Source organism: Anser anser (genome assembly GCF_964211835.1).
Source record: "Anser anser genome assembly, chromosome: 16".
Classification (NCBI taxonomy): domain Eukaryota; kingdom Metazoa; phylum Chordata; class Aves; order Anseriformes; family Anatidae; genus Anser; species Anser anser.
Window position 1 is genome coordinate 4,854,828 of NC_139737.1, and position 17,803 is coordinate 4,872,630.

The following is a 17,803-nucleotide window of genomic DNA, read 5'->3' on the forward strand; positions in this document are numbered from 1 at the left end:
TCAAAAGTGCCATCTTGTGGATGATGAAAAGAATACAACTAAGGAACAAGTAAGCAGCATCTCACTTTTAATATAATAAATACACAGTAACTTTGAATTACAAGACCACTTTCCAATGAAATTACCAGCAAAAATATCCACAGAATCTTCAAATAAATAAGAACAAATGATTGCCAACATCAAAAGCTGGGCTCCAGACAGTGGCCTGTTTAATTATTTTTCATGAGAAATAATTTTTTCCTTGAGAACAACAGTTGTTCAAAGTTTATTTATATTGGTATAACTGAAGTAGGATCTGGCTATTTAAAATGCAACCTGAGTGTATTAGTTTTGTAGGTAGTACTACAGAACATTAAAATTATCTAGGGAAAAAAAAAAAAAAAACATTCCATTCAAATATCTCAAATCACAGTAAACTTGCTCTTCAGCATCTTCAGTGCTAGGCTCAGATACATGTGAATATAGGATCATATTGCTATACAGAGTGCAAAAATATAAACAGCCACACAAACTGTGCTGTGGAATTATTTAAATTTGGAATGTAATGTACTTGATGCAAAAAACTTTTCTGTTATATTCAGAAGTGTGTTTAAAGAAAATACCCATCAATAGGAAATGAAGGAAAGATAAACCATAGTCCTCTTCATAAAAGGAGCTCTTTTCATCTATAGACGCAGAACATAGACAATTTAAAATAGGAGCAAAACTGCTGCCAGATGAAATCCAACACTTGCAGGTCTGCTCACAGCAAGAACAGTTTTTGAAAGAAATCAATTTTGAAAGTATCAAATGAATGAACAAAAATTAGAATTGTGTGATTATCATGTGAGACAAACTTACTTGTCCTGATCACAGGCGGAGCTTAGTGATGAACAAGTATTCAGACTTGTTTTCAGTGCCATCACTATCTCTGCCTATTAAACTTTTTTAAAAGTCTCCAACAACAGATTAAAGTGCATTAGACCACAAGCACTACATTAAAACAAAACTTTCTAATTCCTGGGTCTGTGAGAAAAAAAATTCTCAGTGCCAACCACCTTTACTCTAGTCAAAGCTGACTGAAACACTATTTATTTATTCATTCTTTAAGAGGTGATCATGCAAAATGCCTGTCTACATGCTCTCCATGTAATCTAGGAAAGCACCAATATAGAGCCACATTTCAGAGAAAAATTTAGCATACACTAATATTCAGTGTCATAATAACATGCTGAATTAATTACTGCATCTAAGAGAATTTGTTTTAAAAAACTGCCATTCTGATTATTGACTTGATCCTGCTCACCTTGCTTTTGGTGCTTATAGTAGTGTGCCAAAACAGGGTACTAAAATCATGCACTACAACAGCGTTTATTAGCAAGAGCAGTCCTACTTTCACTACTCTTAATGCCAATCAGGAAAACTTGACTAATGAAGGCTTGTAGAATTTGGCCAAAGCCTGAAATTCCAGCAGTGGATGCAAGATCTTTTCATCTAAAAAAGCTGAAATACACGATGAGTCTGGAACAAAACAAAAGGCTGAAATGTACTAGTGCTGTGCAGTTGCTGGTATTTGAATGCCATCCTTTAAGTTTCACCACACCTCCAACACAGCCAATTTACTTGATCGTTGAGCATATCAGATTAAGTTCCACTTTAATTGCATAGAGCACGACGTACAAGCAACTACAATTTAACTGTATCCTAACAAATACTGAATATGGAAATATACTGTACATTAAATTTGTTTCCTTTATCAATTTAAAATTTCACATTTGGTCTCCAGTAGACTAGGAAAAAGCCACTAAAAATATTTCTCACACTATTCCTGAGCATTGTTTTTATGTACTGTAAAATAATCTCATTTATTACTATATTTATTAATATTCTCTCATTTTAAACTACATATAAATCCATGCGTTGAAATTTTAGAAAGCTGAAGATCTGGTAGGCACAATGAAAGAACAGGAACAGCTAAGCATCTTAAAACCAAGATGAGATCAACAAGAGAAGTGCAATTTAACTATGTACATAAATATATTCTTTAGCATTTGCTACTTTTTCATTTGATATCACAATGGCAGGATCCACTTGTAAAATTTGGTTCATCAGACCTCAGCTCACTTCTCATAAACAGTTCGCTGTGACAGGTGGCTGAGGATGAAGCTAATGGTGCTCAGGAAGTATTTCATTTTAAAATGAAAGTTCAAAACATTTTCTAGAACTTCATCTTTAACGGGATTGTGTCCCCAGCTAACAGCTGAACTGAGGCTTGAATATCCACTGAATTATTTTTCACATTCTCTTGTATCTCACAGACACAAGACAAAATATAGAGTCCAAGGACAGGACCCTGCATTAAAAAAAAAGTACAATTTCTTTCAGTAGGGTATTTCCCCATGCCACATCACTAAACCCTGAAATAAGAAGCCAAGCTAAGTGAAGTAGACTGGACCATGGAATAGTCATCTCAGGTAATTGAAAATAGGTATCTTTTGTATCAAAATATATCTTTGACTGACCTTAAAATAGCCTTCAAATTCATCCCATAAGAATCTATTTTCTATGTTTTAAGAGTTTATGAGTTCTAGGCATTAGGCCACAGAGTACCTAGTAATATTCTCATTTTGCATTAGTTATCGATATCTATGTGCGGTTTGAAATGTGGTCATTTCTTCTAAATGACAAAAAGCATCAAGGTTTACAAAATTAACTTGAAGGAATGCTGTCTGTAAATACAGTGAAGGTTTCTGGGTATAAAAATATGCATTCCTTTTTCTTAATCTGCCACTATTGAAGCTGTCTGCTCCGTAATAATTGTTTGTCTTTAAAAGAATCCTTTCTGCATTAAAATATTTCGTTATCTCCATTCTTCTTCCTAGCAAAATAAAAATAAAAATCCAACTCATTAAAAAACTCGATTCATCATCTTCTATGAAGAATTAGAGCTTGACTTTGTACAGATATAGTTACTCCATTATTTTATAAAAACAATTGAGCCCTTTTTCCATCAGAAAACAGAACACCATCAAACCTGTCTCAAAATAGCACATCTGTTACAGAAAAAGAGCACAGTTCCTATTCTCTTGAATACACCAAGGTAAGCAGAGGAAACACTACAGATTTCAATGGAGTTCAACTGGTGCAAATAGGACATTTTGTACATCTCTAAGCTTTCATATTCTGCTAATGTTATCTTCATTCAGCAATTGTAAATATTTTTGAGGAAAGACTAATGGAAGACACTTGCCTTCAGGGAAAAGATTTCCTGCTGGCCTTGCTGGCTTAAGATCAAATGTATTGAAAAGAACAGTACTGACTTAGAACCATGCATCGAGAACATGTTTTTTCAGGATCTTGCAATGAAGAAAACATGACCCTTCTGCACTGGCCAAATACTTTCTAGCAGTCAAGAAACATCAAAAAAGATGTTGTTTTTAACATTTACATTTTTTCTAACATTTAAAAATCATTCTTCTTCATTTCAATTTGTGCGATGTTTGCCTAGTGCCATTTGTTTTAATTTTCCTGTCCCCTGTTGGTTTTTTAGAAGGAACGTAATTGTTAGCATTGCCATTTTTCTTTGGGTTTGTACATGCATATGTTTTTACGCCTTTCAGGGGAGCAGCTGAAGCATGGAATACTGATGCTTGCCTAGGGGGTCTGATGTTACCAACATTTTGAATTTTAGAATTGTTCTCAGGTGGCTGAATATTGAGAAGCTGTTGCTTTGCAGTTGTTTTTTTCAGTTCACTTCTTACTTCACCAGATTGTCTCTGAGAAGACATTGCATATCCTATTCTCTCAGATAGTTTCAAGTGACCTGGATGTGAACAGAACTGTCGACTTTCTTCACAGTATAGATCTCCCCTGTGACCTGAATAGCATGCAGGGAGTTTTGTGACACTTTCCTGGGGAGCCAATTGCTTGTTAGGCAATGGGCTGAACAATGCTTTGCATTTGCCAGGGCTTTTTAGGGTACGTATGGCACTGGGAGCAGTCTGTGGTCTGGCTTTGGCTGCCTTTACCTTCTCGTTCTGTACAGTCTGCATTTGCAGCCATTCCAGCTGCAAAAGGCGATCAATGTATTTCTCAAGAAATCCCGTTGGCTTTGGTCGAAATTCAGATTTACCCTCTACATTAACAAAGATGGCCAGCTGCTTCAAGTCCCATGAGTTGAAAGGGGGTGGCAGGAAGTCTGGGTAGTAATATTCTGATTCCTTAAAACCTGTATCAGGCACATGCTCCAAACAACCTGGATCAATTTCTTCAGCTCTGAGTATGAGTTCTGGTGGTGTGCAGGGAGATGGAGGAATGGGAATCCTTTCTGAATCAGAGAGATCACTGGCACTATCATCTTCAGCATCTTCTTTAATAATTTGTACCGATTGAAAATCAAGAAACATTTCACCTGCAGATGCTCCTTGCCATTTAGAGGAGCATGGACCAGCTTCAGCAACATATTCTTCACGATTCTTTTCCAATTGCTCTTTTTTACTGCAATAAAAATGTCGTACTGGCACATCTTTAACCTTACAGAAGCTACCTTGTGTGCTGCCTTTTATGGCAGGAGGGATCCTGTGCAGTAAAGATTCACTTTGCCTTGTTTCTGGGGGACTCTTCTTTGATCCTTGTACTCTGGGAAGTGATGTGCAAACACTCGTGATCCTAAAAAAAAAATAAAAAAAAATCATATCCTGTTAGAATGATTAATGTCTTTGGAACAACAGGTTACAAATTTCTTGCCACTTCCTTCAAGGACCTAGATCTACATGAATTAAGCTACAAATGACATGGAAACTTAGTAATGAGGTAAAATCAATATTTGATAGCAGAAACAATGCTACCTACTACTATTTTTTTTTGTTTTATTTTATTCTGAATTTGCCTGAGAACCTATTAAGGCAGTATAGTAAGTTTCCATATTGACGACTTACATTCATTATCCCCAGAAATTCTGAATTCTGAGTCTAGGGAAGTTAAAGGCAACACAATGAAGCCATGATTTCATCACAAGCATTTAACTACCTGCTTGAAATGTGTACAAATTAAACAACCTTAGCACAGAATTACCTTTTTGACTGAGCACTGTCATCCAGTTGGTTTCTTCCCTTCTTAAAACTACTTGGTTGGTTGCCGTCTTGACTGTTGTGGGAAGTCTGAAAAGATACGAAAGTATGTGATGTTACTATGAAAGCTGACACAAACTAGGTACCATTTTTCTATGAAAAAAGAACTGGTTTGATTTACCTTTTCACTGGCACTTGATACATTTTTCCCTAATGTTCCAGGAGTCAGTTTCACATGAGAAACTGGTTTCTTTAGTCCTTTGGTGCTTGGATGGCTTTTTCCATTACTGTAATTAGCAAGGATTAAACAGTGTATCACATACAAATAGCAACATATGATCATCAGAACAGAAATACAATAAAAGTTTATGGTACAATTAAGTTTTAAAGAGTTGACTGCAACTATTCTTAATATTCACTGGAACTATGCTATGCTAACTTTTTGTTTTTTATAGTATTACTATGCTACTATTATAGCAAAATGCGTAATTAAATTAGATGATACGATAAAAGAACTTAGCCCTTATATAAAGTCTTCTATAAGAGGATCCCAAAGTTACTTTGGGGATAATAAATAGTAAGTATTAGAGATTGTGTATTTAATTAATATTTTATGTAGTACCTGGTACTGATGGTCCTACTGCACTTTAACAAAATTAATTACAAAGTACAGTATGGAGGCCACCACAATCAAATCTTGCTTGCCTTTCTCATTTGCATAGTCTTAAAATTTAAAGGATTATTCCTATGATGTTAATGAGTGGAAGTGGGCAGGGAGCATATTATGATATTACTACAAATTAATTCACAACAGAGGCACAAAAAGATTCATCAGTTTGTTTTATATTGGAGTTGTACAAATATTAGAAAGAAAAAAATACATATGCAAGCAAAAGGAATGGCATTACCAATCTGGACAGCTTAAAACTAATGTATATATTTTACTTCAAATCAGATACATCAGTGTAAGCATAGCATCATTAAATCAGTGTGTTACTGAAGAACCAGAAAATAGTGTTTCTTCTACAAACAAGAAATATTACTAATTTTACAAAAGAAAGTTTTAAAATGTCATCTTAGAACAGGAATAAGAAAATTATGCCCCCCCCCATCTAATTTAGATTGACCACAGTTTAGTTAATGTCAGGCAAGACATCTTGTTCACAGTTTCACAGTTTTTAAGTCAATGTAGTTAATTTTGTTCAAAAAAAAACATGCTATTTCATCAGTTCAAGAGCTTGTAGCATAACGAAAATGAATCTGGTGCCTCCAGCAGTGACACAGTCACCTCTGTCACTTTGTGACCTGCATGGTCCTACTGCACGATCATTTGTGGTGGTGTGGATCAGAGAGGGGGGTGAGAATCTGAACAGTACAGTCATGCGCTTATTAACTCTTCTACAGTACTTAGAGATTTCTATAACTAGAAAGAGAGAAAATAATTTCCTTACTTTACCATTCCTTTGTGGTTTTCATTGATTTGGATTTCCTTTTTCTGTGTCTTTCTGTGCAGTAACAAAGGATGTTCTTGAATGCCTGGTCCCATTATTACTCTTCTAAAATGGTATCGGCACCTTTATCTTTACATAATCTTCAAATGACTCCAGTCTTGGGTCCACACAACACAGTTTATCAGATGTAACGATCACCATGTCCTAGAAATGCGATAAACAAACATACGCAATTCCTCCCAATGCGATTTATTTTTAAAGCAGTACAACAATCAATAAGCAGCTACCAAATGGCACTGGAAAGCACCATCCCCTCCCCGGGTGCTTGCGTATTATTCCTGCATTATTCATCTCACTAGTGTTGATCCGCGCCCAGCAGTCATCCCCCTGGGTGCCGGGAGGCGAGCCGAGCAGTGGGGCAGCACGGTGTACCCGCTGGGAGCGGGTTACCCATTAACGCTGCAATGCAATGCACTAATAACGCAGTAATGCTGGGGGGCACGGCCAGCCAGAAGCAATGCACACTTTGCTGCTGCAGCCACCGGCCCAGTTCTGCCACCCCATGGCTTCTGCAGTCAGTACCGCGGGGATGCCAGGCCGGCCACGCTGTTCAAGCCTGTCCTGGAAAGACGGTTTGTAAAGATACAGAGAAATATTTTGACGGACAGCGGCGTTAGGAGAGCTGCTTTTCATATTAGAGCACACTCCTCGTTTTGTTCTTCCTGCAGGGCCTTACGTGTGCCGACTGCAGCCAAGTACCAGCCAAATGGTGGTGGGTGTCGCTGCTCTCCATTTAACACGAACAGCTGATCAGCCTCCCGCATCCTGTGCGCGCGGAGTTGTCCTTTTCTGAGCCACAAAACGCGTTCATGGTATATTCATATATGCAAAATTCATATCAAATGCTTAATATTTTTCTTATTCAAAAGCACATCTCCCAGCACTCATAAACTCCTACTAAAAATGCTCCCAGCAGTGTACGCAGGGGTCCTGTATCTTCCAGAAACCGCTGTCCCCTTCCAGGGCTGCACTGACACAGATTTCGGAAGGCGAACAGCTGACTTGCACCAAAATACCTCTCCTCACCCACCCCCAGTTTGGCTGCGCTGAGCTTTGTGTTTATATGTACGTGATGTGTATTTATGTGGTTTATATTTATGTGGTTTGTATTTACAGGATTTATGTGTAGATGTACATGATGTGTATGTACACGATGTGTATGCACATGACGCAGACGTACACGGTGTGTATGTATACGTGTGTTATCTGACCCACTGCCGTTCCGTCATCCGCCGTCCCTGCTCTCCCTCCCGGCCGCCGGTCTCAGCGGGTCCCGCTCCCGATCCCCGCAGCGCTCCGCGCCCCGACGCCGCCCGCCCGCGGCCCCGATCCCCGCCGACGGCCCCATTTAACGGCTGCTGCCGACGGCCCCGCTCCGCCCTGGGCACAGCCCGCAGCCCCAGCCCGGCCAGGAGCGGCCCGGCGCTGACGAACCGCCCCCCCCCCTCCCCTGCCCGCCCCGTCCCGGTACCTGCCGCGGCCCCGCCATCCCCCTGCGGCTCCGGGCGGGCACCGCGCGTGCGCGGGGCGGCCATGGGCGGCCGCCGGCGGCTCCGTCCCCGCTCGGGGCGGGGCAGGAGGGGCAGGGACGGGGGCTCCGCGCAGGCGGCCCACGGAAGGGCGGGGCCGGGCCGGGGAACCGGGAACTGGGAACCGGCCCCGGGCCCCGGCACCGCCGGAGGGGGCTGCGGGGTCCCCGTGACAGCCTGAGCGGGAGCCCCGGGCCCGCCGGCACCAAGCGGGACGGCCTCGAGGCTCCTGCCGGCCTGAAGAGCCGCTCCGCCGGCCTCGAGCGTACCGGCCGCAGGGCCCGGGTCTTCCCCGCGCGGCGCCAGCCCCTGGTTTGCTTCCAGCCGCTGCGAGAGGTTCCAGGTCTCTGCCCTTACCGCAGAAGGGCAGCGCTGGGCCGGCTGCCTCAAACCCTCCCCGTCCTGACTGTCACTGCAGGGTGCGTGCTTCGGGGGGGCAGCGCTGGGTGCTAACGCCATCAGCTCGGGATGGAGGTGCGCGGCCCTCGGAGGAACCCCAGCTACCTCTCCGATCTCTACCAGAACATGCTGCGGGCTGAGGGAGCACCGGGACGAAGGCAGCAGCAGCAGCCCCAGGCAGCGCACACCAGCAGCAGCAGGTGTGTGCTGAGCAGCACCCTGTCCAAGGGGGGACCTCAGGCAAACCAGCTTCAGAGCAGCGCTTCCAGCAGCTGCGATCCAGCGTTACGGCCCATCATACGCCGCCGAGCAAGATCTTTGCCTACAACACCTGAAAGGAGGAAGCGAGCAGCGGTGCAATGCCAAGTTCCCGGGTGCCAGAGCCGTATGAACAGGGTGAGGTTTGCTGATGCTCTGGGCTTAGAGCTCACTGAAGTGAAAGTCTTCCAGACTGGGGAGGATCCATCTATCCCCTTGCATGTCCTTTCCAGGCTGTCCATAAACTCAGACCTCTGGTACAGCAGCTGGGACTTGGAGTTTACCATGCAGTGCTTAGTCCCTGACTTCCAGCAGCCTGCAGACTGCATGGATTTCTCCGCCCGACTTCAGGAGCAGCAGGTGTGTCTTGAGCGAGTGACCAGTTCAGATCTGGGGCTCAGTGGCACCATCCAAGTTCGCAATGTTGCTTTTGAGAAGCAGGTATCTGTGCGGTACACCTTCAACCAGTGGAAGAGTCTCCATGAAGTGGCTGCTCATTGGCACAGTAGCATCCCTGAGAAAAGTGGGCAGGGTCAGGTTGATGTTTTCACATTCTTTCTCCCCGTGCCTCCTTTCCTCCTACAGCTGTCTTCAGTAGTCCAGTTTGCAGCAAGGTACCAAGTCAACGGGCAGGAGTATTGGGATAACAACAGGGGCAAAAACTACAGTCTGACTTGCCGGACTCACCCCCTCAAGATGCCTAGAGAATGCGAGGAGAGCTGGATCCACTTCATCTGAATGAGAGGAAGTGGCTGCAGAGCAGCCTTGCAAGTTTTGGTGGCCCTTTCTGTGCTCCTATGGCAACAGTCCCCTCTTTGAAACCTACTAAACGTGGCAACGTTTCAGGACAGGCAGGTAGCCAACAACCTGTACAAACTGTTCTAAACCTCTTAGAGAGTATAAAGGGCCAAAATGTGTAGAGTTACATCTGCTGAAAGCTCGTGTGTTCTCTTGTGTGTGAACCAGTGCAGAATGGTTCAAAGGGATGCTGTCAGGATATTTAGCAGAGATCAAAACAAGACAGTTTATATTGCTAGTCATATTCTAGATTGCATAGAATATTTCTAACAGATCTGTTTTACTATTTTGTACTGTCTGTTTTTTTAAGTGGACAGTGTGGCTTTACTAAGTTTTTGTTTCTAATTTTGTTTGTATTATCTCACCAAGTTTGGTCATTGTTCCAGTTATGCATAATTTGCATGGCAGACACTGTAGGGAAGTACTTGTATTTATATACTTTATTTTTAATTAAGACTGTTAACCATGTTAAATAATTCCATTAGTTTTGGGGTTGAGAATTAACAAAACATTGTTATGAGCAAAACCTACAGGAAAATGTCCAATCAGCACCTTTCCTTTTTTTTTTTTTTTTAGATTTTTTTTTTTTTAAAAAAGTGCCCTTTCTTATCTCCACTGTTGACTGTAGGCAGCAGGAGTGATTGTTACCGGAGTGTATGAAGGCAGGTCTTCATGGGGAAGTTCTCGTCTTTTCCACATGACATACCAGTAGGCTTCTCCTCCAGGTGGTGGCACAGGAATTGTCCTTTCCTTGTGCAACTGTTCTTACTAAGGGAAACTAGAGGAATTTTGCACTCATGTTACAATTACACTTCAAGATCTCAAAGCACTGTAAGAATGCTATTGATCTTATACTCTTACTTGAAACAGGTAACTATAAATGAAGGAAATATGAGAGACGAAAGAAAAGCTAATACATGGATCTGTAAGCAGCTCATTGGAACAGTGTGCTAGAATCCTGGCCGGTTGTTCCCCAGCATCCCAATTGCAGCAGTACTTTTTGAACGCTCGTATCAGCTACTTCTGGTTATAAACCAGCTGAACTCCAAGACTGCATTCCTTGCAACACCAAGCAGGAACTTGAAAGCAAAGTGATGTTTTTACTTATCAGTAAAAATCATATTTACATGTGTTCACAGATTCCCTTCTATAGGAGGGAAAGCACAGCAACACTCATGTACCATCTACCCAATCGATGCTTCCTACTTTGCTACTTTTACTGTGAGGAACTAGTGTGGCTTCAGATTGGCAACAGGCTTGGTGACAGGCATAACCTAGTAAGTAAAAGATTTCCCATTGCTTTTTTGCCTACGTATGCAGCACTTCATGTAAAGTTTATATATATAGCCTAAATTTTCAAAACTGCCTGGCTGGAAGTATTAGAAGAGCCGCTTTTCAGAAGAGCTATACTATGAAAATCACGCTGTGTATTCAGGCGTCTTATTTTAGATTGCTGCTTATTCATCAAAATCACAAGTTATTTTTAAAATCACAGATGTAATCAGCACACAGCCAAGTATATATCAGTCTAGAATGTCCACTGAGTAATTCTGGAAGCGTAGAATCCCCAAGAAAACTTTTGTGTCTGGCAGCTTCATGTTACTTCGTTGTGCTATCTATTTAGCAAAACCAGGATTTGAAGTGAACAAGCTGCCCAGTTCCATTAGTCTTTGGCTTTCAAAGGAGCCAGTCGTGAATGATGGTTCTATAAGCTGCTGAGGAGCAATTTCAGAGTACTGGGAAAACTCAGTCCTGTTGGAAACCATTAAGAACTGACTGTGTTGGAATGCTGTAGGATGGAACTAACCCTATGCAAATTAATTTGAACTTAGGCATTTTGCATTTTGTTCTTTGTTTTGAATTGCATATTTATAGTTTGTTCCATACCAGCAGTCCAATGCGTACAGCTCTGAAACTGATTTCAAAGCAAAACTGTTGAATTAGAGGTTACTTTCCGTGTTTTAGGGTATTTAGTCAGCCTTCTAGGGTGATTAAATGTGCTTCGTTGGCTGTGGTCTCAGTAGGTAAGAGATGTTTTAAAAAAACTGATAGAATTTGCAAATCATGCTTGTTTTCATTCTCTAATTTGGTAATTTCTGGTAGTAATTGCTGTTACTGGAGTGGCAGATTACATGCTATTTTGATTTCTAAACTAAGTAAGTGAAATGTCTACAGATTACGCATTTGATTTATATAGCTTACATAGGTATTCAGTATAACAGCAGAAATACAAGATGTACTTTGAACGTCTTGTTTTCAGCAGTACTAGGCACTTGTCAGTACTTGAATTCAGTTGGGGTTGCAAGGGCTTTCCCCTGAGAGTCAAGTTCTAATTATTGCTCTTACAGTAAGTGTCCCTACTTTCAATAACGATGGGTTTTTAACTTGTATCTATAGTGGTCAATTACCAGTGGTTATCTGTGGGTAGGGAACAGTAAAAATCATCATTTCTTTATTAACATTTTGCATAAAAGAACTTTCATTTTCCTTTTAAGAGAAAATGAATGCCAGTGGTGCTTTAATTTTGTATTGGAGCACTGAGAGGTCAAAAGCTTAAGTTGAAATTGATTTGAACAATCAACACAACTACTCCATTGGGTATTTCATATCCATTAAGGCAGGCAGAACGCTTCTGAGATCAGGGTGAGGCTGTACAATGATGGCCAGCTACGCAGATTGAAAGAGTACTGCGTGCTTTCAGTCCATCTGCGTTATTTTCTGCATCTGAGTTAGAGTGACCATTAATCTGGCAGCAACTCGTGTCATAGAGAATCAATACAGGGAACTGGAACTCTGGTCTTCCTCATATGCCACAAAAAAAAAAAAAGAGAGCTCCGTGAGAAGGGGCACTATTTGGTGCCTCCTGTGGTGGGCTTCGTATGACTGAATGACGTATGGCAACACAGGACATAACACATCTGAACTAGTCAGCCCAGGCTTTCTGTATAGTCAGTCAGGATGTTGTCTGTAGAGTTAGCAGAGTACCTGTGGTGTGCCAAACTGCATCAGCTCTGCTGAGCATGCAGAGAACACTGCGGGATGAGTCCTGCCACATGTAATTCTCAGTGTTCGTGCAGATCGTGCCAAACGATGCTAACTGGAGTCTGCAGGTGTCAGGTGAGGTGAAACGCCTGCAGTGACTGCAGAGGAATCTTTCTTGGCATGACCTGAAATTCTTATCCTTACTGTGGTGAAACTTGCTTACTTAAGTAATTCCATTCAAGTTTATTGAGTACTGCTACAGGCCATAGAAGTGGAGTTTTTACATGTTTGTCAGCTAAGAAGAAAACAAACACACGGGCACATGCACACACAGGTACACACAGAAGCACATGTGCTGAATAAAAGGCACTATTTAAAGTATTATTCCCCTTTCCCTGCCTCCACCCCCACCCCCACCCCCCAATTATTGTATTTCTCCCATAAGTAATAAAACTGAATTCTCTCCCAGCACACAGTTAAATTTCTCCTCTGCTGAGCCTGTTATTTAGCAGCAGTTTACAATGGATGTTGGTGAAGCCCAGCGTGACGCTCGGCTTACTGGTATTAATATGCTGTTGCCATCTTCTGGGAGAGAATCTTTCATGCTAGCAAACGTCAAAATCTTGGTGTTATTGCAAGCAGGGGGAGATTATGTAAAGCTGAGACTGTCAGTTTAAAGGTTAAAGTCACGTACACCAGTGTCAGGGAAGTGAGAACTGAATGTCTCAGCAAAGTGAATTTGGCTTGTATTGTCTTCCCTCTGCAACCTCTCAGGGTATTTGCAAGTGCAAATTTTGAATATTAAAGTATTGTTCCAAGTTGTTTCTTTTTTAACTCTCTTTGCATGTCTTGCACTGCTGGAGAAGAGCTGACAGCAGCTGTTACTAACCCAGTTGTCTGTCATTACTGGCTGAGTTGAGCAAGCCTACCTTCTAATGGAACTGAGTGTGATCTCGGGATTAATTCAATATATGAAAAACATTTTTCTGTAGGGAGCTTCTAAGCTGCTAAATATTCACTCATGAGTACTGAGTCCTGCCACATGACATGAAATTTGCACTCATTTTTTCCTGTCACATTCAGTAGTGAACATCAAAAGAAGTCTAGTTGACAAAAAAAAAAAAAAAAAAAGGATTAAGCCATTAAATGGTGGTAATATGCACCTACAATGAAAGCAAACTTATGAACTTTCATAAGTTCTCAGGATGGCTTGACTGCTTGCACTGTGTTCAAACTGAGCACTTCCCTTATCCTGAGGATTTTGTTAAAGTGAATTCTTCACTAGAGTTATTGTCATGTAATGCACTTTCAAAAACCTGTATTTATTATAGTCATACAATAAATGAATGTCCAGAAGTCCACAGTTTCAAGGTTCTTTCAAGCATGTTTTGTTTTTGTTTTTTAAAACCAAACATGGAATTCACGTAAATGAAAAGGGGTTGTTTTTCCTGATTGTCTTGTCTGGAAAAAAGTACATTACACAGTATGTCAATAAAGTATGTAAGTTAGACAAAAGGTCATTTTTTTTTTAGTGGAGAGTTGTAAAATTGTAAAGTGCTTAATTCATATAAAAACCAGTAATAAAACTATGGCTATTTTAATACAAGAGATTGTAATAAAAGCTTTTCACGGTTTATGTTGTTTGTTAATGGTTCTCTTTTTAACAGTTGCTCTTTGGACAACGTAGAGCTGAGTTGTTGCTTATGAAGCAACATACTCAGTTTAGGAAAATAAGGTGGGTTAAGAATTGCTAAAAATGAAAAATATTATAAAAAAAATACAGTGATTAGTCTATATAGCTTGAAAAATGACCATGATGCCACTTCTCACATGGAATTTGCTGCCATTTAACCTCAGATCTGTGCATATGGCGCTTGCAGGCTTAAGACCTAATGTTGGAAAAAGGCACACTGCCAGTTATTCTGATAAGTTTCTAATATGGAAAAGAAGTCTCAAGGAAAAGAAGAGAGGAGTATTTTCTTCTAATAGCATTTCCCGAATTGAACTAGACTCCTCTTAACTGGTTCTGTTCCTCACAGTTGTGTTATTCTTTCTTCCATTTCTTCTTCCAATTTTCCTTGCTACACTTCCCAGCTCAAATGATGTTCTTTTCACTCACTAGCTTCTTGAAAATATATATACATAGAGTAAGAGTCTTTACATCTTTACAGCAACTGATTTTATCTTCTACATGAAAGCATTGTCCTCAGTGCCAAGCATTTATTTGATATAGTTAAAGTCTGAATTACCTGTTGCCAAGTTCTAAAGCAAAACACAGGCATTTAATTAGAAGACATAAACACATGTATTACCAGTTACTTTTTAATCAGCATTAATAACTTTAACACTGCATTGCCAAAGTTGCTTGGGGGAAGACGTTATTATTGCAAATCATATTAAATACATGGAAATGCTTATGCTGTTAAAGAATTTCAATGTCATTTTTTATTATATAGAGATTGTGTTATAAATAATCCGTACAGATACATAAAGAAGGGTGCTTGTAGAAATACATGGTATTATATTATCTGGTCTTTATTATTTTTTTTTTTTTCCTATGCTGCTGGTGTGAATCTGAACTAGTAGTACTGCCTTCATTGTTTTCACTTTCCCAACTAGAATAGAGTATTAAGCAGAACCTGCAAATAAATACAGTATCCACAGTGTACACTAACCAGAGAGCAGTAAAGGATAAAGATAGTGCTCTGATTTCAACATATCACTTGAAAAGAGTGTAAATTTATTTTAGTCTGTGTTTTGCATGTATGTGTGCACAATGCCACAGTTCACAAGTATTTAAGGGAAAGGTATTCTAATTCCTTTCCTTCATCGGAGATCTTCATATCTGAATATCCAGCAATATAAATATCAATACTATTTTGTTGATCTGATTTTTCAACAGGTTGGCTTTGCTTTTGCTGTGAGCATCCTACCATGAGGTTCATCTTACAGGCAATTAGTGTTATTTCAACATTTAGTCTCAAATGTATTTGAATTTATCTTACAAAATAAATAAATTCCAGCTTCTAGTAGTAGTAATATACAAATAGTCAACTGTAAGTACAGTACTTAAAGCAGTGTATCATCAGTGCTCGGTGCAATCAGTTGCATGCACTTTCTGGCACTGTCTGCTAAAGCCAGAACAGCAAGTCCGAGCGCGTAGTCATTTGTCACCGGGAGTCTAATGTTAGTACTGACTTAGTACTGACTTCTCTCCCGATTTGGCCTTCTCCTTATGACCTCAGATCTGCAGCTATTTCAGCTGACATTTGATATTAAAACTTGGGCACAAACGCTTCTGACCCTTCTCTGTTCTGCACACCCCGGGAGCTGTGCCAAGCCCTGGGTTTGGTGCCTAGCACTGCATTTTCGAGACCTCCGCTCAAGGTACGTGTTCCTGGTACCACAGGGCAGAAGGGGCTCCTGCGATTAGTGCTCTCCTACTCCAAAGATGGTTTTCCTTCTATTTTCTCTGAATTTTTTAAGCGTGGTTGCCGTATCTGTGACCCAAATAAATCCTTTGAAAGGAATTAACCCCAGAAGGACCACTGAATTCAGTGAAGTCATAATGTATTTTAGCTTTTGTTTTTATTTTCACAAGTTATCTCGGCAGCTTCAGCAAGGACAAAACTATGTTTTCAACAGGGCTGCTGGCAAGTGGGACTTGAAAAACATTCCCCAAAGTTCGCGTGAGCCCTCGCAGCTGTTCGTGCGGAGAGCCTGACAGCTTCCATGGTTCGCCCCAGCCCGGTTAAGGCCGAACGTGAGGAGGGCTCCGCGGCTGATGCCTCCCCAGCCCCGGGGCACGGAGCCGCCAGCACCCGCTAGAACGGGGCCCTGGGCCGATGGCGCCCGGGACGTTACCCGCTGGTCTGTCACGGCAAGAAGAGCCCGCCTCCCGCTGGACGCCTCCGACAGCGATTGGCTTGCAGGGGGCTCGCTCACGGGCGGCGATTGGCTCGCGAACAGTGGGGCTGGGAGTGATTGGCCGGCGGGAAATGGCGGGCTTTCCCCGCGGCGGCGGTGAGGTGAGGGCCGCCATGCTGGCCCGTTTGCGGCAGCCTCGCCGCCGGCTACTCCCAGGGGGGCGCGGCGCGGCCGGGGGCGGTGTGGGGACAGTGTGGGGACAGTGTGGGGAGCCTTCCACTCAGTAACAGGTTTCGGGGGGGAGATGCCGGTGACTCCAGGTGTTCCGAGGGCCGAGGTGGCGCGCCCCCGTCGAGGAGGAGGCACCTGTGAGGGGAATTGTGCTTGATTCTCTGGCTTCTCTGACTAGACAAGAGAATTGTGATGTGATAGCAAAGGCTGCCCTGTAGGAAGGTGCATTCGTGTACTGGAAAAAAGCGTGGGAAAAAAATTACCCTGTATGTGTTATTTCAGCATTACTTAGGAGTGCGAAAATGACGTGAACTCTCAGTTACTTCTTATACAGAAGTCATCCCCTGGTTTTAATTGTTACTCCCTTTGTCTAGTTCTATATAACTTCTGGGATGGGGAGACCAAAACTGCACATGGTAGATCACTAGATACACATTAACATACAAAGCATCAAGATATTGTTTGTTATGTATTAACTCTATCTAAAACAAGTACTTTTTGTCTGCTTCTGATTTTTACACTAACACTTAGAAAACTTAATTCAAGGTGTTCTTTTGTTTTGCTGGTAATAGGCAGTTCAGAGTCCATGACTTGATATAATTAAGAAGGCTTTTTCCCCATATGCATTACCACATTTTTCTTACATAATTTCATCTACCCATTTACAACGAGGCCCTTCAGGAGTTCTGCCGTTGACTTTCCTGTCTGGATGACCCAGTGGTGACGGTACGAGCCGCTGTCCTGCTGCACTTTCCTACGTCAGGAACAGTTTGCTGCAGAACCTCTGCCTTGCCTTCCTTGCTAGAGCTGAGCATTGGTTCTCCTCTTTTCTAATTTTAAGCAATTGCTTGCCCATGAAAAGAATGCTTATCTTAGCTCCCAAGTTAATTTCATATTTAATATATTCCTGACTCGTTAATTACTGAAACGGTATTTGCAAAACTTACTGTAAGTCTGTGTCAATGAATCACGTTTTGGTCAAGTGACGATTGTTCCCTTCTTATGCAGCTGAGTAGATGAATTGCCAAAATGGCAGCCAGGAATGAGATGCAGGTATGTGCTTATAGACCAGAATATGAGCATTGATTGTTTTAATTACTAGCTTTAAGCACCTCTTTTGGTATTCAAATAAAAGTAAAATTTGCAGTATGGCAAAGTGTGGTAGGAAGAAATTTTCCAT

General features: G+C 41.6%; 3 protein-coding genes across 17 annotated transcripts in view; 2 read left to right on the top strand and 1 right to left on the bottom strand.

Moving 5' to 3' along the window:
• Window positions 1–52: 52 nt before the first annotated feature.
• Window positions 53–8,161, bottom strand: FAM217B (family with sequence similarity 217 member B). Of its 3 annotated transcripts, XR_014573079.1 has the most exons (6): window positions 8,031–8,161; window positions 6,500–6,703; window positions 5,230–5,335; window positions 5,053–5,138; window positions 3,230–4,647; window positions 2,727–2,857 (listed from the first exon to the last, which is right to left on the bottom strand). XR_014573079.1 is itself a non-coding variant. In XM_083801787.1 (5 exons), exons 2-5 carry the CDS (start codon window positions 6,592–6,594, stop codon window positions 3,459–3,461), a joined length of 1,476 nt encoding a protein of 491 aa, XP_083657913.1. In that variant the 5' UTR covers window positions 6,595–6,703; window positions 8,031–8,161; the 3' UTR covers window positions 53–3,458. The 3 variants fall into 3 exon arrangements, 2 of the variants coding, with proteins under 2 accessions (XP_083657913.1, XP_083657914.1); XM_083801787.1 differs by having other exon boundaries at window positions 53–4,647; XM_083801788.1 differs by having other exon boundaries at window positions 53–4,647; window positions 6,505–6,703; window positions 8,031–8,119.
• Window positions 8,162–8,168: 7 nt separating this feature from the next.
• On the top strand, window positions 8,169–13,343 carry PPP1R3D (protein phosphatase 1 regulatory subunit 3D). Its single transcript, XM_083801801.1, has one exon. The coding sequence runs from the start codon at window positions 8,557–8,559 to the stop codon at window positions 9,481–9,483; it is 927 nt and encodes a 308-aa protein (XP_083657927.1). The 5' UTR covers window positions 8,169–8,556; the 3' UTR covers window positions 9,484–13,343.
• Window positions 13,344–14,304: 961 nt separating this feature from the next.
• The window catches only part of SYCP2 (synaptonemal complex protein 2), a 30,432-nt gene continuing 26,933 nt past the window's right edge, over window positions 14,305–17,803 (top strand). For 10 of the 13 annotated variants that reach the window (XR_014573078.1, XM_083801767.1, XM_083801757.1 and 7 more), the window contains exon 1: window positions 14,305–17,676. Coding sequence is in view for 12 of the 13 variants with exons in the window: in XM_083801767.1 (XP_083657893.1) it covers window positions 17,653–17,676 (24 nt within the window). In the remaining variant the exon portion in view is untranslated. The remainder of the gene's footprint in view (window positions 17,677–17,803) is intronic. The other 3 variants (XM_083801761.1, XM_083801766.1, XM_083801756.1) reach the window with 2 other exon arrangements.